This window comes from Mercenaria mercenaria, chromosome 3 (assembly GCF_021730395.1).
Source record: "Mercenaria mercenaria strain notata chromosome 3, MADL_Memer_1, whole genome shotgun sequence".
Classification (NCBI taxonomy): Eukaryota; Metazoa; Mollusca; class Bivalvia; order Venerida; family Veneridae; genus Mercenaria; species Mercenaria mercenaria.
Genome location: NC_069363.1, coordinates 93,016,505 through 93,036,671, shown reverse-complemented (window position 1 = coordinate 93,036,671; position 20,167 = coordinate 93,016,505). Strand labels below are relative to the sequence as shown.

The following is a 20,167-nucleotide window of genomic DNA, read 5'->3' as shown; positions in this document are numbered from 1 at the left end:
CTTTTCAAAATATATATTTTTCGGGAAATAATACTATTGTACATAATACTCCTTTCATAAAAGTGACAGTATTAAAAGTATTGAATTGTCTAAAGATTGTCTTACTCACATTTTGTTTTCAATAGATTCAACTTACAAGTTTGCCATAGAAAGGTAATACAATATCAAAGGTGCGTTGACATTAAATTTTATTCAAAACATTAGTTGTTTGCAGAAAAAATAAATGTTTGTAACACCAGATTTTTTTTTACATTTTTATTTCAATGGTGACCCCTCACACTTTACACAGGCTTGGGACTGTCTGGCATAAAGCAGCTGGTAGTGTTGGCAAAATCTCAGACAGATGGTCCATTTCTTTTGTAACTTCAATAGAATTCATAAGTGTATAAAGAATAATAAAGAATACTTTTTATTGGAGACAATATTTTGACAAAAAGTGATGCAACTTCAGTACTTGAACTTAGTGTAGTATAAAAAGGTGCAAATTACAGAAGCAACTTCAGTACTTGAACTAAGTGTATTATAAAAAGGTGCAAATTACAGAGTTAAATGAGGTAAATTTTCAGATTACTTTTTGCTAGATTATCTTTCGTTTTTCATCACTGAAAAAAAAATCTTGCCCTCTGCACTGTGACTGTTATTCAGAGTTATTAAATACTTTATTTTGCTGATAAATCCAGTATATTATGAGCTGGCATAAACTGTAAAGTTATAGCTCGTTAAAGATGATATTGGTGAAAGATACAATAAGTAAATATTATGTATAAAAAGCAGAGGTTACGCAGCAGAAGATGCAAGCAAACCAAACCATCAAAACTACTACACTACTAAGCCACTTTATACCAGACGTGTTTAGTCTCTACTTGCTGTCACTGAAATTTACTGTGGCTGTTGTAACAGATAAAATAATTTTTGTCTTCCACTTAAATTAAGTAAAACAAGCTTTCTGAATTTTAAAGACTTGCCAGTGTGAGTTACAGTGCCTGAAGCAGTTTATTCACAATCATGCATGAAAATTTTATTCAATGTTCATCCTGTATAAATGGCTTTTATAGTCTTAAAACATAACAATACATCACAATATTAAATACTGGACACAAACACAAGTAAACAAAACTTGAAACGAAAGTTCATCAAAATAAAAAAAATCTTAAAAAATTCTATTTTATTTTTATTTTTTTCCGAGATGCTCACTTTCAAGCTTTTTATTTTTATTTTTATTCCCGCCTCCCCCTGCTCATTTTTCAAAAATCTCCCGTAAAATGAAAGATAAAAAAACTCTGGCCTTACGGAATTTTATGTTTTAGCCAATTCCCTAATATAACTGAGCGTATTTCCACAAAACCGAACGGAAGTGGTCAGTAAGCCTTGTTATACATATTATCGGCATGTTACAGTTCAGTGATTACCAGTGGAGTTATGGCCCTTGATTTATCTTACTTTACCTTGTCCGGCAACTGCATGCTCCGATAACACCAGAAGGCATCGCACCAAACTTCTTAAAATAATCATTGTAAAGCCTAGTTGTGCATGACGTGGACTTGCTCCGTTTTGGTGATTTTTTTCAGTACAGTTCGGGTTCAGAGATTTTCAGCAAAGTTTCGACTGGTGATTTTTCAGTTTGTATTATATTGTGGCAGCTTCTCATATATCATTGGGAAAATTTCACCAAAACTTACGGCCTAGCTTTACATATCAGCATTTTCCGGTACAGTGATTTTCAACAAAGTTGTCCTTGATTTGTCGTATTAAGTTAAAGTGCTTACACTACTTGCTGTATACAATATGGCTGAATTTTTTGTGAAGTGTAGTTGTGAATATCATCATTATGTTCAAATTAATTAATGATTTTCTGTGGAGTAATGACCCTTTGTTCTTTGATCTGTGCCTATTCTCCTATACCACTGTCCGAAAAACATGAAACTCCACTGGAGTTACCACTCCTAGTTGTATATATAGTTAGAATGTTATGGTTCAGTAATTTTCCCTGGAGTTATGACCCTTAATTTTTGACATTTTAAATTTCTTTGTGGTAAATAGTTGGAGACATACGTTTTTCGTGAAAAAAAAAACAAAACAAAACAATCTCTAGTATTTATAATGATCTGATACGTTACCGAGTATATTCTATAGTACGGACTTTTAATTTGATTTTTACATAATAATCTTTTCTGTGATTCATATTGGCGCTTAATTCAAGAGAGTCTTATATGCTAGCGAATATTCTGTAGTATTTTAACACGTAGTTTTATGATCATCACCTATGTGCATGTGTAAAAATGCTACAAAATATTCGCTATCTTTTGGCAGGGGCGGAGGACAGAGGGCGGGTGGGGGTCCAGCCCCTAAGTGTCTGTGATCATTTCGTTTAGCTGTTCATGTGTTTGTATCATTCTGTACTTTGTATTTCCTTTCCCTTATCTGTGGCGTACAGTTGATATTGCTTTGTAATATATATTTTATCTCAGCTAAAGAAATAAGTATTTTGTGGACAAGTGATATCGCATCAGTCTTGTTATTTTTTTTTTAATGGTGGTTTAACTTTCACTGACTTTGTTCTATGCTTCTTGATACATGAACATGTATAGTCTCCTCTGGCATATCTTTACCTTATATTTTTACTCTAGCCCAAATCCTTGATTTGCACATGTGTTTAAGGTAGTGAACTTGGCATATATTAACCCTTAGCCTTTGCGACCAGTGCGGACCAAGATCCGTGCAGGCTAATCATGGTCTGCACATTTCATTGTTCAGTCCGTAAATTTTCAGTGAACACCCCTTTGAATAATAAATGGTACTGCCCAAATTGAATTACGGAGCAGTCCATTTTAGAAATATAGCAGGATAAAGGTTAAATACTCTCCATATATATACAATGTCAGAATTCTCAAGAATTTATGAAAAGTCACGTGCGCGTTCTGCTAGAATGCGTTCATTACCGGCTAGCATAACTTAATTGGCGCTATTTTTATTTTCTGATGGTTGCGTCCATTAACAGTATATTAACATCTTGGAGCTTAAGTTTTAGCTTGTGTTTTGATAGTGTTCGGTATTGTGCATTTAGTGCTAAATTGATGTCATCTGGATGCAGAAGATTTCAACATAAAGATTAGTTGAATATTATTTATTTTAAATCATTTTGTAACATAATAGCAAAATAGTATAGCAATATAGTGTTTGTTAAGCCGAACTTAATGTTCTGCAGTCGTATTTAAAATAACAAAATCAGCATCTATTACACGAGAAATTGATTGATCAAAATTCTGCAAAAAAAAAAGCGTTTAATGGAAATGGAGAAGAAACTGAAAATGGAATATTGTTCTACTTTCAATGAAGACATGGCTGGTACTGAACGAAACCTCATTTGTTATAAGTTTGGTGAAAAATATGTTGTCTTTTGTAAAAAATGTTGTGAAAAATGGGGTTAATAGCAATATGTACACTACGGTTATTAGAACAATATTAATAGTTATAATCTCTGCCATCGAGTTTACGTTTTGCGAGAGATTTTTGTCTGTTCACGACAATACAAGTCCCGACAGTTACAGCAAGAAGTATGAGCACTGCAGCCACAACACATACTGCTGTAATAATATTCCGCAGCTCCTCCGATCCTGAAAATAATGTAGATTGTCATTACTACGTAGTTAACTTCATTGAAAGTGCAAAAATGGCGAATATTTTTAAAAAAAAAAAAAAAAAAGATATTGTAATATATTGTAAAAATATTTTGAACTTACATGCAGAACAAACCTTATTCTAACATTGCTTCATGTTTTGTGCATGTAACAAAAAAGTTCACATTTTGTCCGTGAAACATCACGTGATAACCACAATATATAATTTTGTTATTAAAGAAGTACACTTTACTAAGACATTTTCCGTTCATAGTTATATATTCTTCAGCGTTCACATCCATGGTCTACAGAAAAGAGCATGTAATAAATATAATTTCGCATTTAACTATTTAACAACAAAAGTAGAATATGTTATGTCATATTTTTATATGAATACGCCAAAAAGTTATTTGACAATCAGAATGTAAAATTAGCTGTTGGTCAGAAACCACTAAATTTTACCAAAACTTGCTATTACAGGATAACGTTCCTTATAGAGAAAAGCGTCAATCATAATATATTCTAGCAGAGGGGAAAAAAGACAACGACTCACTGACTGCAGTTCTGCGGTCGTCTCGTATTTGGGAATTGAAAGCCGCAGTGGTTGTTACACCAAGGTCCACAACGTTTGAATCTGGCTGGACCGCGCCTGCAGCACATCGCTGTTTTACAAGAAAAATACAATAAATGTTAGGGTAATATTCAATACTGGACAAAGAGTCAAAAGAAACAGATATTCAGGCCTTGTTACTTTGCTGAATATCTTGTTAGATCTAGATGAATTTTTCAGTTTCTGAAGTAACGTAAATATTTCAATTTTACTATGTGATCTCAGAAAGGCATGATGCTTTTTCTAGTTATACTGAGCAATTAAGGCATCTACCACTGTAATTACAGCGTACAACTACAACATGTGTCTTGCGATGTTTATGTAATTTGTTGTAAAGTATAAACCAGTTGAAAATAAGGGAAAACTACAATAAATCATTTTAAAAATTAATTTACGAAATACTGTTATTTTTCTAAATTTAAAATCAGTACGGGTAGCATCATAGGTCATGGTCACAAGGCTTAAATATTCTAGTGAAGGCGATTCTTAGAAGTTTCCGCTTCTTTTGATTTTGTTGGTTTATTATGGGTTAAATTTTTTGTCTCATATATTTTCTTCGCATGTGCTGAGTTTCCAGTTAATAGTCCCAGACTAAGGAGAAAGGGGCAAACTGACTGTTAAGAGTGGACAGAAATAAATCAGACATTCATATAACTCGGGGTCAAAACCTGTACTATTAACCACTACCCCAAACAACTGATTTTTGTATAAAATTTGCATACGGTACAAGAAGTAGGAAGAGTAAATATATAAATAAAGTTCTTTCAGACAGCAAAATTGCCGATATGTCTGGTTGAGAAATAATACGTAATATATTCCAAACAGTGACCTTTTCTTTGATTTGAAATTATAATTTGGAGTTCAGATGCGTAGGCCCCTATAGAATACAGCATAATTAAAAATGACAAATGTACTTATTTTCTTACATCTTCACAGAATATATTGTTTTCGGTAGTACAGATACTAATGTTACAAGGTAGGGTAACACTGCCATCTTCCGGTACGATAAAACTTCCACAGTCCACTTTGAACGGAGGCACGCCGGGAACCAAAGTCGCATCGACACAGTTCTTAGAAGTTCGGTATGGTGAGCCAGGAACTGGACAACTAGAATATACAAATTTATATCACTCCAGTCTCTGTAACTCAAATAAATATGTTTTAAACCTTAACGCTATTCTGACTTTAATTCAAATTCACATGAATATCAAGTTGACAAGTGCTCATTTTTCTTTTAATACTCGTGTTATGTACAAAAGAAGCATAATGACTTTTATGCTTTTAAATGATTACTAAAAAACCAACACAATAATCATATTGGCTATTGCAGTATGCTATATGCGAATATCTGACTACCGTATTATCTCTAATTTAGATAGACGTATTAATGATTATCTGCCTAACTGAAAATATTTGAAAATTTCACCATATCTGTGAAAATTGCTTCAAATTCCACGTACCCATTTTCATCAATAAACATCTGTCGCTCATTGTTCTTCACTGCGTAGCAACTATGGACAAAGAAACCTTTAGCATTCACAAAGGCAGCACCTGGTTATAAATATCACAAATATTAGAAATTAACCCTTGCCCTGCTAAATTTCTATTATGAACTTGTTATCTTTCAATCTGGACAGAGCCATTAACTATTAAAAGGGGTGCTTACCAAAAAGATACTGACTGATTGGCGAACAGTGCAGATTATGATCAGACTGCGCGGATGTGTAGGCTGATCATGATCTACACTGGTCGGAAAGGTATCTAATCATTCGTGCCCAGCATGATTAGTGTTACATGAGATTATATCGTATATTAAAGATGCAGTTTCTTAAAGGAACCATTGTCACATCAGTTGAAAACATATAGACACAAATCTGAAGACGAACTTATTATCAAGTTCATATTTTATACAGGCAGTCCCAGTAAAAAGTGCATGAGTAAATTATTCCGCGTTCAGCGAATAACCAATTCAGAATCACGGTCTATCGAAAGATCATTTTATTTCTAGTCTATTTTATTTCGATTCTTACGGACAATATTGACCACCTTCGGGGCTTAATTTATACAATGTGTTTGTTATTCGGAAAGGCTTACACGTTCATGAAAACCAGAAAAATAATTTAATTCTGTAATGATTAACTGTCCTGTCATAAGCTGTAGATGCAGATTTGAGTATCAGGTGTTAGGGTACTTTTTTTTTGCGTTACCACCAGAGCCGGATATTCTCATTTGCATCTACAACCAGTGGCTTTTCTTGCTTACGGTCATGGTGTTTCAAAGACCTGCAACAACATAGGTCCGGTTTAGTATTATCATTTGTAGCGAAATGCTTTGTCCTTTTTTCCGTTAAATAAATTATTTTGAACAGAAAAATATACTATATGGAACAAAGAGCAACTAACAAGGATTTGATTTTTATCTAAATATACATAAACAGTATAGATCTAATCAACGCAACCGTAAGTTGTCATTGACAGCATGAGTCATCTGGAATCGGTGCCAGATGGGTTTTGCCGGCCTGGGTAAAAGCATCGGAAACGCCAGTACAGTGCGCCAGAAATACGTGCGTTTGATAGGCAAAATAAGCGTTCGGATGTGGCGGTAACACTTGATCTGTCTCAATAACCGGAAGTCTTTGAACTTTAAACGTATACTATACTGGAATAAGCAAGATCAAAATTGGATGAAAAAAAAATCCAAAGTGATGACTAGAGAACTGTTATTCTTTTCTCAGGTGTGACATTGAAAGTTGAAAGTGTACATACTAGCAGTCCCTGTTCCACCAGGCGTGACCTCCGCACCAAAGTTGACGCCGTCTCCAACGTTAACCGGATCACTGTTGCCGGTAAGCGCTTGTCCATTTGGTCCTTGAATGTTTATTGTTAAAGCTGGTACATTCAACACACTGAAACATGATGCAGTTGGTAAGTTACTATCCACTTACGGTAGTGGATCCGTAATTACAATCGGCAATTTCCGTGCAATTACGTAATGTCCGAGTGCGTTTTCGGCATTACTCGGATCCTTTGGCCAAAACAGAAAATCAGTTTGCATAACAACCGAAAAATGCCGAAATCGCAAACAGGGAATTGTCAGTTCTCATTCCGACTCCACTACCTTAACTCACATGGTCACTGATACCATCAAACCTGTACACAAAGACCTTGCTTCGGAAAACCAAAATGTGGTCTTAATGTGCAGGTGATCTCTATTCACAGGTCAAAATAAAGTAAAAATATTTGCTTTAGAAATGAAACTCGTGGTCCTTGCTTATATGTGGTCTTTGGCTCAGGTGTGACTGTACATATCTGGCAATGCCAACAATCTCATTAAGGTAAAGATACTTAATGTTTTATAATGAGGCAGCAATTGAAAAACATGTATATATGACCGGTCTTCAACACATCAAGTAAGAGAAGAACATTTTTTTCTAGCTGAAACTGTGGTAAATAAACTTGAAACATTAGAACTGCATTGTTTCAACTTTACCACAAACTTGTCTAAAATGTAAAATTTTATCATAAAATCTAGGTCCATGATGAAAATTAGCATCTTATCTTAGTTTTACAATAAAAAAACAGCTGCTGCGGCAATATCAGTATATATGTTAAATTAAGTTGTTTCTATTCTCAAAGTATCCTGTTATGGTAGAACTTACTCTAAGAAGGATATAGTAAATTCATGTCCACGGTATCCAAGGTCAACTAAGTCACTGATGTCAGTCGCTCCACATCTCTGCTCAAACAAAATACAAAATCTTTATCAATTACTTTTTCTGAAAAGCTATGATAAATACATTTGTGTTTTGATCCGTCATAATACTAGAAAATTTTCGCTCGATTGCGTATTAACGTTAGGACGTATTAACTTTAGGCAATTCAGCAATCTTCGGACGTAAAATAGCTCACACGGACAAGCACGTTTGATAAACCGGAAGTAATGACGTGACGTCATTTGTCCGGATGACGTAGAGCAGCCTGGACTTGGTATACGGAGAGGAAAATCATTTCATAAATTAATTGCAACCCGTGAGTAATTATATTAAACGATAAAGTTTGTAATTGCAGATGTGACAGGTTAAATGATTCTAATATTGATATAATCAGCTTGAAATTCTGTGGGCAAATATCTCAAAAACAAGCTCACGGACATTATATAAATATTGCATTCCTGAGAGGGTGATATGAAAAATGTTCACCACGAGATATATGAATATCGACCGAGGCGCCAGCCGAGGTCTATATTCATATTTCGAGGGGTAAACATTTTTCATATCACACTTCAGGAATGCAATATTTATTTTATTATACCGAAATGACATTAAAGTTCAAAACATTTACTGTAAAATCAACATAATGATTGAAATGATTTATCTAACGTTAAAAACGAATTACCATGGAGACTGAATTAAGGAGTGCTGGCTTGTTAGCACTCGGATGGCAACTCTTCTGTCTAATAAGACATTTTTTTATAGATTTAGTCGAGACGTTTGCATACCGCTGAATCCTATGTTAAAGTATGCGCATTATCATTTCAACATTGTGACGCTGATGAAATCGCTAGCAGTAACATTCGAAAAACGGCTATAACTTTAATATTTCTAAACGAAACATATATGTGTGAGCACTTATTTTCTTAGTTAGATCATTTCCAATCTCATGGAAATAGTTTCGATTCAATATTTGATAAAAAGTTGTTTTCGAAATTTTTGGCACGTAGAACAAATCATTAATAAAAGAAAAATCGGCCGGATTCACAAATGAAAGAAATTTAATCCTAAATTATAAAAGCACATCTTCTGAAAAGTTAACGTTAAAGCCTTTTACTCAGTGAAATTACTCAACGGGAGATATGAAAAAATAATATCACATGCGCAGAAAAACAAAATAGCGCTTTTGCGCAGGTGATATGAAATTATGTATCATATCACATGCGTAGAAACTAAAAATAACGATTTTGCGCATGAGATATAAAATTACTGGGGAATATGATATATTATTCAAGTTAAACTAATGGGAAATTTGCATTGGATATTTATGTGAGGTATAATAAATATTTTTATTTCACCATATTAGAATCCATATGTTTATTAACAACTGTAGGAAGGTTCTTATTATTCTTAAGTTTTGAAATATCACTGTTTAATCGAATTCTACATTGTAAAAAGTGATCCTAACATGCAGAACTAACTTAAAACAAGAGAATGCTGCAATCGCATTAGCCTGTTGTTGTTATGGGTACATTACTGATTGTTCATTCTGCTTATATATCTTTACCTACTGAATAAAATAAGAAATAACATTTAGTAATCAAAAGGTTTTGACATAAGATACCTGTGAATGTAAGTTTGCCTGCAAAAAATGAGTATAAAGCACTCAACTGCCTGCATTATTTGTAAGAGATTCACTTTCGACATTGATTATACTGTACAGATACCGAAGCCGGAATTAATTATATTATTAGACATTCAGCAAAAAAAAAAGAATCAATCGTACCGTTGAACAATAATTAAGGCATTTTCCAGTGTTACAGCGGACCCAGAACCGAATATTTCCAACATTTTCTACAGTTATCAATCCGGATGTTGTGACAAATAAGGTGTCCGGTGATGACAGCGTAGTGTCGGTGAAGAAATCGGATTGTAATGTAAGTTTTGTGTTTTCTACCCGGCATCTAAAACATAAAAATAAGATTTTTTTTTTGTACCGATAACATTTTCCAGAGTATACTACACTAGCAAAGTATGTGAAGTCTATCTATTTGCTTTGCTTTGCAGCAAAGTTATAGACATTGCGGCACATGTTAGCCATATTTTGATCGATTTTGTTCTACTACATCTTGTCGGGCATAAATGATTACTTTCACTGAAATAAAGATATACATTTTTAAAACTGGACGGATCGGCGAAAGGACAGTTGATTCCCTAGTTCTTATTTACAGTCGTTAACTATATATATTATATATGGCTTTTTGCTTCAGCTATGAAAACGTTTGATCCTTTCGACATATGGGTATATGTCTGACATCTGCTACTACTATTGTAACGATCTATTCAATGTGTACTATATACTGGAAATTTTTCACGTAGCATTTATTGAGTGATTTATTAAAGGCTGGAAAGTCGAACATGTTCATTTTATCTAAGGCTCAGAAGAAGGAGTCCTAGAACTTAAATTTTGCCCTCATCTCGCAGCATCAAAACGGTTATAGTCACAAGAGTAACTAACAGAATTAAAATGGTTAAGGTAGAGAAGTGCCGGAAAACACATTCTAATTATCTAACGGCATTGAAAAGGGACAGAACTAGGAGTATATAGAATTTATTTACCCATTTGCATCAACGAAAGTTGTTGAATCTCTCATCTGTGCATTCGTTGCGTATCTGCAGGTGTGCATATAGAATCCCTTTGCATTTAGCAGATCTGCAACATAAACCATAAAATAATCACAAAAACTGGAAACATACAAATTAAATATTTCATAACATGATGCATTCTCGTTGTTACGGAAACGAATGTATTTTTATTACATATCTAATCTTATTTTCAGTCTACTCCTGAAATTTCTTCAAAACTGTTACTTTACAGCAGACATTATTCACGAGTTTTAAGTGACTTTCTTTACCTTGGTTTCCCCCGATCCCTCCTGGTGCGTTAAATGCAATCATTCTGAAGACTTGTCCCGCATTTATGGATGTTATTTCTGTAGTGTCGCTGGCAGTAGCTGGTGTCAACTGATGTGCGTTTCGGCTGAAAGAACATGTCAAGGCTGTTTTTAAAGTAATACATACAGTATTGCTCGAAGTATTGATAACAGTACTGTTTAAACTTATTGCTTACTATATCAATTAAAATATTGCTTAAAGAACTAGGTATAGTATTACTTACGGTACTGCTTGAAATATTTTACAGTATTGTTTACAACATTGTTTACAGCATTGTTCATGCTATTGTTTACATTATTGCTTACATGTTTTCTTCAGTACAGCTTAAAGTGCTTAGAATGTCTACATTAGTGATTTAGGTATTGCTTACGGTAGCGGTTAACATATTGCTTACAGTATTGCTTAAAGTACTAGTCACAGTATTGCTTAGATATTGCTAGAAAAACTCCTCCCAGACCTGCCAACAATAAAGTTTATGTTTACAGTATTTCTTACAGTACTGCTTACGGTATTACCTACAGTTTTCCTTACAGTATTGCCTATAGTACTGTTTACAGTATTGCTTACAGTATTGCTTATGATTCTGCTTACAAATTTGCTTATATTACTGCTTACAGTATTGTTTACAGTATTGTTTACAATATGCTGTCGCTTACAGTATGGTTTACAGTATTGCTTACAGTTCTGCTTACGGTATTGCCTACAGTTTTGCTTACAGTATAAGGTTTAAAATATTTCTTGCAATATCAATCTGATCAAGATCTACACTGGTCGCAGAAAGAGAACTTATCGTGTCCAGCTTATCAGTAACTTTTTAAATATGTTTAATAGCTTGAATATAGTTCGGAAATCATGGAAACATCCAAATATGTACAAACTTACTCTTGCACGGTAAAACTTGTTGAATATGTGACGCCCGTGTTTGTTCTCGTGTTACACTCAGCATTATTAGTATTGGCAAAACACGGCTGAAATCGAGAGGAGAACAAAAATATAATGAAGATTTACATGTTTGAACGAAATCGTTCAGTTTTACTGTTTCTATCTAATCCGTGTTACACAAGTCAAGATATAAGCCGAATGACACCGTAACCGTAAATGTAATGTTGCCAGATATATAATCGTTACTGCTACAAAAGTGGGACTTGATTTACAAAACAATTGCAGTGAAACAACATTATTCGTAAAAAGTAATTAATGTTTAACTTTGCTTACATCTAAACAACAGACTTCGTCCAAAGCAGTACATTTGCCCAAAGAGCAAGTTACATATATCTTCTTTTTGTTATTGACAAGAACCGCCTTTGCGTATTTCGCCTCTATCTTGATATAATCCCCGGTATTAGTAACTTGTTGAAACGACGTTGACGTCGCGTACGTTGCACCAGAGATTGAACATCTAATTTAAAATATAAAAAAAATAGTTTAAAAGCAATGTGACATTTTTTTCAAAAGATGAGCGATATAGTTATTCCCTCTGAGTCGAAGAATAGAAAGCGGTATTGCTACATCAAATGACTACACAAAGCTGTTGATATTCGATCAAAAGGTGAGTTGTGCGCGTTATTCTTTGACGTCATCAGTTACAGAATGCAGTTCCATATGAACGTATATCTCCATTGTGTGTAAGTTCATAACTGGTAATTTAGTATACAGGTTATTATTTGAGCCACACCATGAGAAAACCAACATAGTGCATTTGCGGCCAGCATGGATCCAGACCAGCCTGCGCATCTGCGCAGTCTGGTCAGGATCATGCTGTTCGCTTTCAAAGCCTATTGCAATTAGAGAAACCGTTAGCGAATAGTATGGATCCTGACCAGACTGCGCGGATGCGCAGGCTGGTCTGGATCCATGCTGGTCCTAAATGCACAATGTTGGTTTTCTCATGGTGCGGATCATTTTATTTCTTTTATTAATTAAAGAACACAACTGATAAAGAAACCATGTGTATTGTGTGGAGATTGCTGTGCTATTTAGAGTGACAAAATCAATTAAAAGTATCAAATGCAAATTATGAATTGAGTTACCCATCCTCATCTATGAACAGCTGCCTGTCTGCCACCATGTTGGGGCTTGTCGCTGAATAACAGTTGTATGCATAGATACCCTTCGCATCTTGTAGTTCTGCAATGCAATATATTCTTCTAAGTAAACTACTTTTTTTGCAAGTGGAATCGTTACGCCATCGGTAACTTAATTCTCTGTATACGTCATCTCCCGTGTTTTTAAGTCATGTGCGCGATAAACTACTTTACGTCCGAAAAATGAAGGATTGTCCGTAAGAAATACAGGTCCATAACTGTTATAAAATCCTACTTGAAGCTTTCCAGAGGCCAAGTTCGAAGCCAACTCTATTGTAACAATTTCTACTCTAGGTTTGCCCAAATTACTCTACTTGTCGGTCAAAGTTTGTTACAAGAATATGTATTTTGGGGGGATTTTGCGGGCAAATGCCAGGAACGAAAAAATCCGAGATAAAAAAAAACTTTATAACATTTATAGTTTTCTTCCTAATTTGTCACATTAGGTAACACAAGGAAGGACACCAGTATCAGTAGGTGTAAATTGCTGTGCTTCATAGTCGTATTGACTGTATACCAAAAGCTGAACCCAACTCCGACAGTTTTGCACTCGACATTCAAACTGGTGTGCTTATTTTTTTTATAGAGGTTAATGACCAACAAGAAAAATACTGACAGCCTACGACACATTTCTACAATGAAATCAAATTCTTCGGATTTTGATTAAAAACATCGATGACTCTATCAGATACTTAAGGAGGGGTATTTTTATCTGTATCATGCATTGGTTGTCGGAAGATATGTTCCTACATAAATTAAAGATTTAATAGAACTTACCGGCTGGAGTTAATCTTCCATTTGGATACACATATGCCGAGAATATAATGTTAGCATTTGTTGCTATAGAATCTACCCCCGTAACACTAGTAGGGTCCAAGGGAGAAACAACCAGTTTGGAGACGCTGAATTAGACGAAAAAATAACGGAATGATGACTAATTCAACTAACATACATGACTACATCACTACATTTTGCCACAGGTTATATCATTAGTTAGGTGACTATAAACTACTAGTCGAACTCGTGACGTAATGAGCACTTTCATTTCATTTCAGTGGACGGACCGTCAAGGGAGGTAACTAGAGTCACGCAACTACATACTGAAAAAATCTGTATATTTTCTATATAGGTAATTTTTTGGACGACAGCAAAACGAGTTTACGCATTTCAAACGAATCAAACTTTGTCCATCTATACTCTGAAAAAAAAATAGAATAGTTGTTATTAAGAATGTATATAAAAATAAATATTTATTTTTGGTTGTAGTTAAGAAGGTACGGTGATATATAGAGATAGGATATGTGGCACACAGAGATCCTCTTCGACCAGTCAGAGTGCAACGATCAATTTACCGATAACAAAGCAAACTTGGCTTACCAAATTGGGGGATCTTTACTAGGCCATGCAACAAGATCACGTGATAACCACAACAAAAATAATATGAACATGTGATTCTGTAAAACGTTTCTTACTCAATATCAATAACCGTCTCCACGCGTCCGTCCACGAGGTCCGAAGTATTACATTGCAGACTGAGGACAAATCCTACATTGTTTGGGTAGTATTGTATTGGATACGTGTAGGCCTTTACCCGCCAGCTATATATCTTATGTCCATTCACCATCGTCTGAAAAAATTAATGCGGCTTATATTATAATCTAATAGATGACAATTCAAACAGAGATGTAACTGTGAACTATTGTCAACAGAGATTCAAGAAATGTTGGTTGTTTTTAAGGCGGCTACACAGAAGAACAAAAGGAAATGCGAGAGTAAACATGTTACTTAGAAATAATACCACTTTAAAATACTTATTGTACAGAAATGTCTAGAATTTACAAACACACAAATTTCGTTATTCAATAGGATAACGGTGGTAAAACATAAAGGTTTCTTTATTCTGTCTTATGCTACATTAATTTAAAATAAAAATCTGGTTTTGTATTTGACCGTATATCAGTGCAAATTCAACATCTTCACCTTATAAATGATATTTTTTTCGATAAACAAAAACGAAATTTGTGTGACTTTTTAACAATGGGTTCATGTCCTAAAATAAATGATATCATATCTTTGCACAATTTGATTTTTGCTATCTTTTAAGTTATGCTTACTATTATATTATTGTACAAATGTCTGACAAATTTCATTAATGCACAATTAGAATTATAGAACATATTGCCAAAACTATCGATCATACATTAGAGGTCTTGATTACTGTGCATTACGAAGCGTTTTACTTTCGGCAAATTTATTCGTAGTTGAAAACAAATACATACCATTGTCATTCCACAGACGTTTGATATTTCAGAATTATCTGTCATGTCGATTTTCGAAGAAACAACAAATGGTGAACTGAACCTCCCAGAACCGGTCACCGTACATGAAGTAATTTCTTCTTCTTCTGCATCTATTGCATTCAGTCTGGTGGCATTCGCATAGGCGTCATATGCTCTCAACTCTAGCCAAAGCTGATTGGAAGGATGTTCACTGCACGTGAACCATCCTGTAAGTAGTAATCTAAAACACTAAATATTAGCACTACATTTCCCTTCTTATCATTTAAGCATGAAAATAATACTATATCATTGATTAAAATATTTCAGTATTGCATAATTATTAGTCAATGTATTCTCATGATTATAGAGTAAACACGATAACTAATAAACCCTAGTGACATCTTTTGGACTTCTTCACTGACAGATAGGATTGGTTTGTAAACCGGAAGTACACTTTTCAGCTCATCTACTGGTTCCCAAAACCCTTATGTTCGCTTTGTAAGTTTTAATTATGAGATCACATAACAATTGTATTATATCACATAACTATCTAATTAATAGGCGTAAGAACTGATACTAGGTCATGTTACTGAGAAATAGTATTGTACGTCGCATAAAATAAATAATGAATCGGAAACACTACGACCAATAAATAGGTAACCATCTCTGTAACGTATTTATTGTCCTTTGATGTGTTTCACTGGTCCCCTGTAGAAGGATTTCCCTCCTTCTTCCTTGTTCCTTTTTCAGGAACTGAATCCTGCTATAAGTAACAAAGTACAACCTATATTTATCATGTTGACCACTCTGAAAACCCCTTTAAATAGTGTACACGAAATAATTTACCTTTTAAATCTATGTCTTTTATTGTTGACTGTGCGTTGACTGAGAGGCATTTCTGAAGAAAAGTTTATAGAATTTTATTAGTGAACAAGATCAAGAAAAAATGGCACCAATACTGAATATCAGTACAGATATCAGTTCAGATCACCGAAAAATAAATAAATGTATTTTTACTGAATGAAACCTAAGCTAAATATAAAAAGTGGCATTTTTTATTTTTGGATGTTTAAGGATCATTGTTTATTTCATTATAAAGGTAAGATCTCTGCTATTTATGTCTGGAATTAGGGACCGATCGACCATAGAAATGAAAAGAATAATTGATAAAAATCTCATGTTAGACTAATGATAAAATATTACCAGCAGTAGAAACCCGGTTATAATTCTGACACCCGAAAAACCCATGCTGGACGTTCTGTGAAATAAAAACAATGGATAAAGTTTACACGTGTGCTAACTCTTCAATTACATAATATCAAATGTCCAGAAAATTAAGAAAAAAATGAGCCGCGCCATGAGAAAACCAACATAGTGGGTTTGCGACCAGCATAGATCCAGACCAGCCTGCGCATCCGCGCAGTCTGGTCAGGATCCATGCTGTTCGCTTTTAAAGCCTATTGGAATTGGAGAAACTGCTAGCGAACAGCATGGACCCTGACCAGACTGCGCGGATGCGCAGGCTGGTCTGGATCCATTCTGGTCGCAAATCCACTTTGTTGGTTTTCTCATGGCGCGGCTCAAATGAATTATGGACATAATGTTATTCAATCAGCTGCATTTTGTTGTAAGGTTTGTAATGTCAAAAGCTGGTAATAATGAGTTTTGTTTGTCAGTTTTGAGAGTTTGAAAAGCCTGTTATGATTTTACTATATCATAGGCAATTCTTAGAGAAATGCAATGCTAGTGTATGTTGGTTTAAACAACATTAATTCATAATTCATGTACACAAATCACATACCTCATACATACATACATATTATTCAAGTTTACAACCAAAACAATGCAAAGGACCTGACAGTCAGTTTTCATTGAAAACTAACTAATAGTGTGACTTATATTTTGTTTATTTATTAGTTTAAATTCAATTTTAAGATTTTTTTAAGTTACCGAAATTTAAAAATTAAAAAAAGAAAGATAGCTGAGAAAATACTTCCTAATGCCAATAATGCTCTACAAGCTACAGCAGCCCGCGCACACCTCGAGGAAACGGTATATTTCCGCACATCAGTAAAAACAAATGTATTTTAAGTCGCGGTAAGATGTTCAATACCAGGATTTGGCAGATCTGCTTAAAAATATTTGCGTTACATTTGCCTATTGCCATTCAATAGCGTCAGACCAGAAAGAAAATGCCACCGAGTGTCTCTTCGATAGGAAAAATTGAGAACATATATTTGAAGTACAACGGAAGTTAAAGAAGCAATTGCTCAATATGCATAGTACCCATTTGCCGAACTGCGTGTTTAAGGTGAGAAACTTTCAGTTTAAATGTGCTGGTATAATTTCCCGTTGGATACCATGGCGTAGGCTATAGTATGTTCAATGGCATTTCCTTCCTTGCCTGTTGCCAGTGTTTCCATTCATGCGAGAAAAATGAATTTGAAAAAGGAATGTTAAGAAATTGAAAAACGGGTTTAATAGTTTAGTGGAGGGTTCTTTAAACTATCTAAGGTTTATATGAGGAGGGTCGGAAGCTTTTGATGACTCTATTGGAGTAATGGCGTCAGTATCATCTTGCGCCGAATTTACAGAGCAAAAAATAGTATATGTAAAGGATTTTCAATATCCGTCAAAGTTTTATAATCATCTACTATATTTGACAGACTACAGGAACACCTGTTTTAAATATCCGCTAATTCGATAGAACAAGAGTTGTTGTTTTTTCTGTTTTTAGCAATACTTTTCTGCAATTCAAAACACTCCTTTACATACGATGATGATGATGATGATGATGATGACTTTTTATTAAAGGTAACATATTTAACTGTAGCCTGTCTATCGTATGGTTCTCTTATGTAACAATAGTTAAATTCTATCCATAATGTGTAACAGAGAAAGTCTGTCATAAACAGTATGTATACGTATGAAAAGATCTTTTTAGGCAACACCAGGTATTGATTAATGTTTTGACTGTGCCTTTAAATTGCTAAATTTCCATTTGCAGGGATCTGCATTCTGCCGCTACAGATGACTCCACAATTTTCTTTAATATACTTATGCAATAAGCAAAGTAATGGCAAAATGAACAGTTGCTGATTTGAAGTCGAACTCTAAACGCTTTAAGATCATGAAGATGGGCAAGTTGTTAAAGAATACCGAATGGTACACTGATATCTAATAAGGGCAGGAATAAACGGATAGTTTAATTGAGTTCAAGAGTTTATTTAACCAATTTAATTATAAAAACATTACAGTGACATTTTTTAAATTAATTAATGTATGCTTTTTTAAGTAAATAAAGTTACATACCTATATATTTCTAATAGTCCTCCATTTGTAAAACGATATACATGAACGAAATTACGAATATTTCAAGCATAAAAAGAGATCAGCCATCAACATTTGTCATGTGTAACCGAGTGTATCTTGACGAACAAAAAATATAAAAAATTTACCCGTCTGGGTTTTACATTTTAACACTCATTACTATAAAATTAACTCTTTATGACATTAAGCGATAAATATTTGAATAATAAAATAATATAACAAAAATCTTTTCTAGTAAAATAAACAAGTTATCAACCCTTGAGCATTAAAGTGATTCCTGTATCAACAGACCAGATACACATTATTGCGTTTTAAGTTTTAAATCTTAAGTCTTAACTACAGTAAAACCTGTCTTAAGCAGCCAGCCAAGGGAGTAGGAAAAGACGGCTGCTTACAGCAAGTGGCTGCTTAATGCAAGTAATTTATAGAATGAATGACCATTTTGGAAAATGAGACACTGGCTGCTTAAAACAGGTTGGCTGCTTAATAGAGGTGACCGCTAAAGCAGGTTTTACTGTACATAATTCTTATGTATGTAATAATTTTCCATATAGAAACGCTAAAACATTTCTAGAGACTATATTTTCAGAAGGTTAACTCTTTTTAAAAAAAAAAACAAACTGAAGCAATGTTTGTAACTATGTGAGAAAAATATAACAATCTTGGGGTGAGTACATGTCATTGGTCTGCAAAATTATTCTTACAAACTTTATCAGTTGTATATTAAGCAATTCGATATTAACTGAAAACTAATGTAGCATAATCTAGTGGAAATAAATTGTGTTTGCAACTTATCAACATACATTTGGGTATAACTCAAAAACTAAATTAATTTTGGGTGTTTCCAAAACATACCAACTACCTGTAATGAACCGAAACTGTATACGTTCCGGAAAGTTTACCATGCGGAAATGTTGATCCACCCGAAAATGAGTATATCATTTTTGCACTGATTGCTGCACGGCCCGCTGAATTTACAGGTTGACTGTCGCATCTAAACTGATCCTTGATGATAGTATACTCATATTACATGTATGTAATTTATGTACGACATGTAAAAAGAGTATTTGTAACCAGAAAAGAAATATTGTTTTCTTTTTTTTTCTCTTTAACAGAAGCAAAATTAATTAGTATTACACATGATTTAGATCACTTTATCATTACACGGTACTTGTTTAAGATAATCATATTTCATTCGAAATATGCATACTTTCACAAGACAAAGGTTAAATAACTTAGTGAACGCGTAATATATTAGCCTGACCTAGGGTGATCATTATATCATAATTTGAACTTAAACGGCGACTACATCAGTTAAAAAGATTTTGCAGCTAAATAATGCAAGGGAAATAACTAAAAACTCCTACAGCCGTATTTATTCGGCGAGTGATTACCTACATTAGGTGTTGTAATAAATTTCGCAAGTGCACAGCTGAGTTTTCTGTTTCTTCTTTCAGCCGCAGCATTTATCTTCATCCAATCTTAAGTATGTGTATATTTTCTTTTTTATTTCTTTTTCCAATTTTTAAATTTTCATTTCACAGTTCATAAGCTTCTGCTGTTTTTCTTTATCCTTTTAAAGT

At 34.0% G+C, this 20,167-nt stretch overlaps 1 protein-coding gene across 1 annotated transcript; it reads right to left on the bottom strand.

The window, feature by feature from the left end:
- Positions 1-3,109: 3,109 nt before the first annotated feature.
- On the bottom strand, positions 3,110-18,842 carry LOC123525592 (uncharacterized). Its single transcript, XM_053539983.1, has 18 exons — positions 18,567-18,842; positions 16,458-16,512; positions 16,101-16,152; positions 15,255-15,481; positions 14,448-14,602; positions 13,753-13,877; positions 12,922-13,018; positions 12,107-12,290; positions 11,774-11,859; positions 10,852-10,976; positions 10,556-10,649; positions 9,723-9,900; positions 7,886-7,962; positions 6,993-7,132; positions 5,688-5,778; positions 5,154-5,334; positions 4,171-4,279; positions 3,110-3,614 (listed from the first exon to the last, which is right to left on the bottom strand). Exons 2-18 carry the CDS (start codon positions 16,500-16,502, stop codon positions 3,463-3,465), a joined length of 2,118 nt encoding a protein of 705 aa, XP_053395958.1. The 5' UTR covers positions 16,503-16,512; positions 18,567-18,842; the 3' UTR covers positions 3,110-3,462.
- Between the last annotated feature and the right edge of the window lie 1,325 nt (positions 18,843-20,167).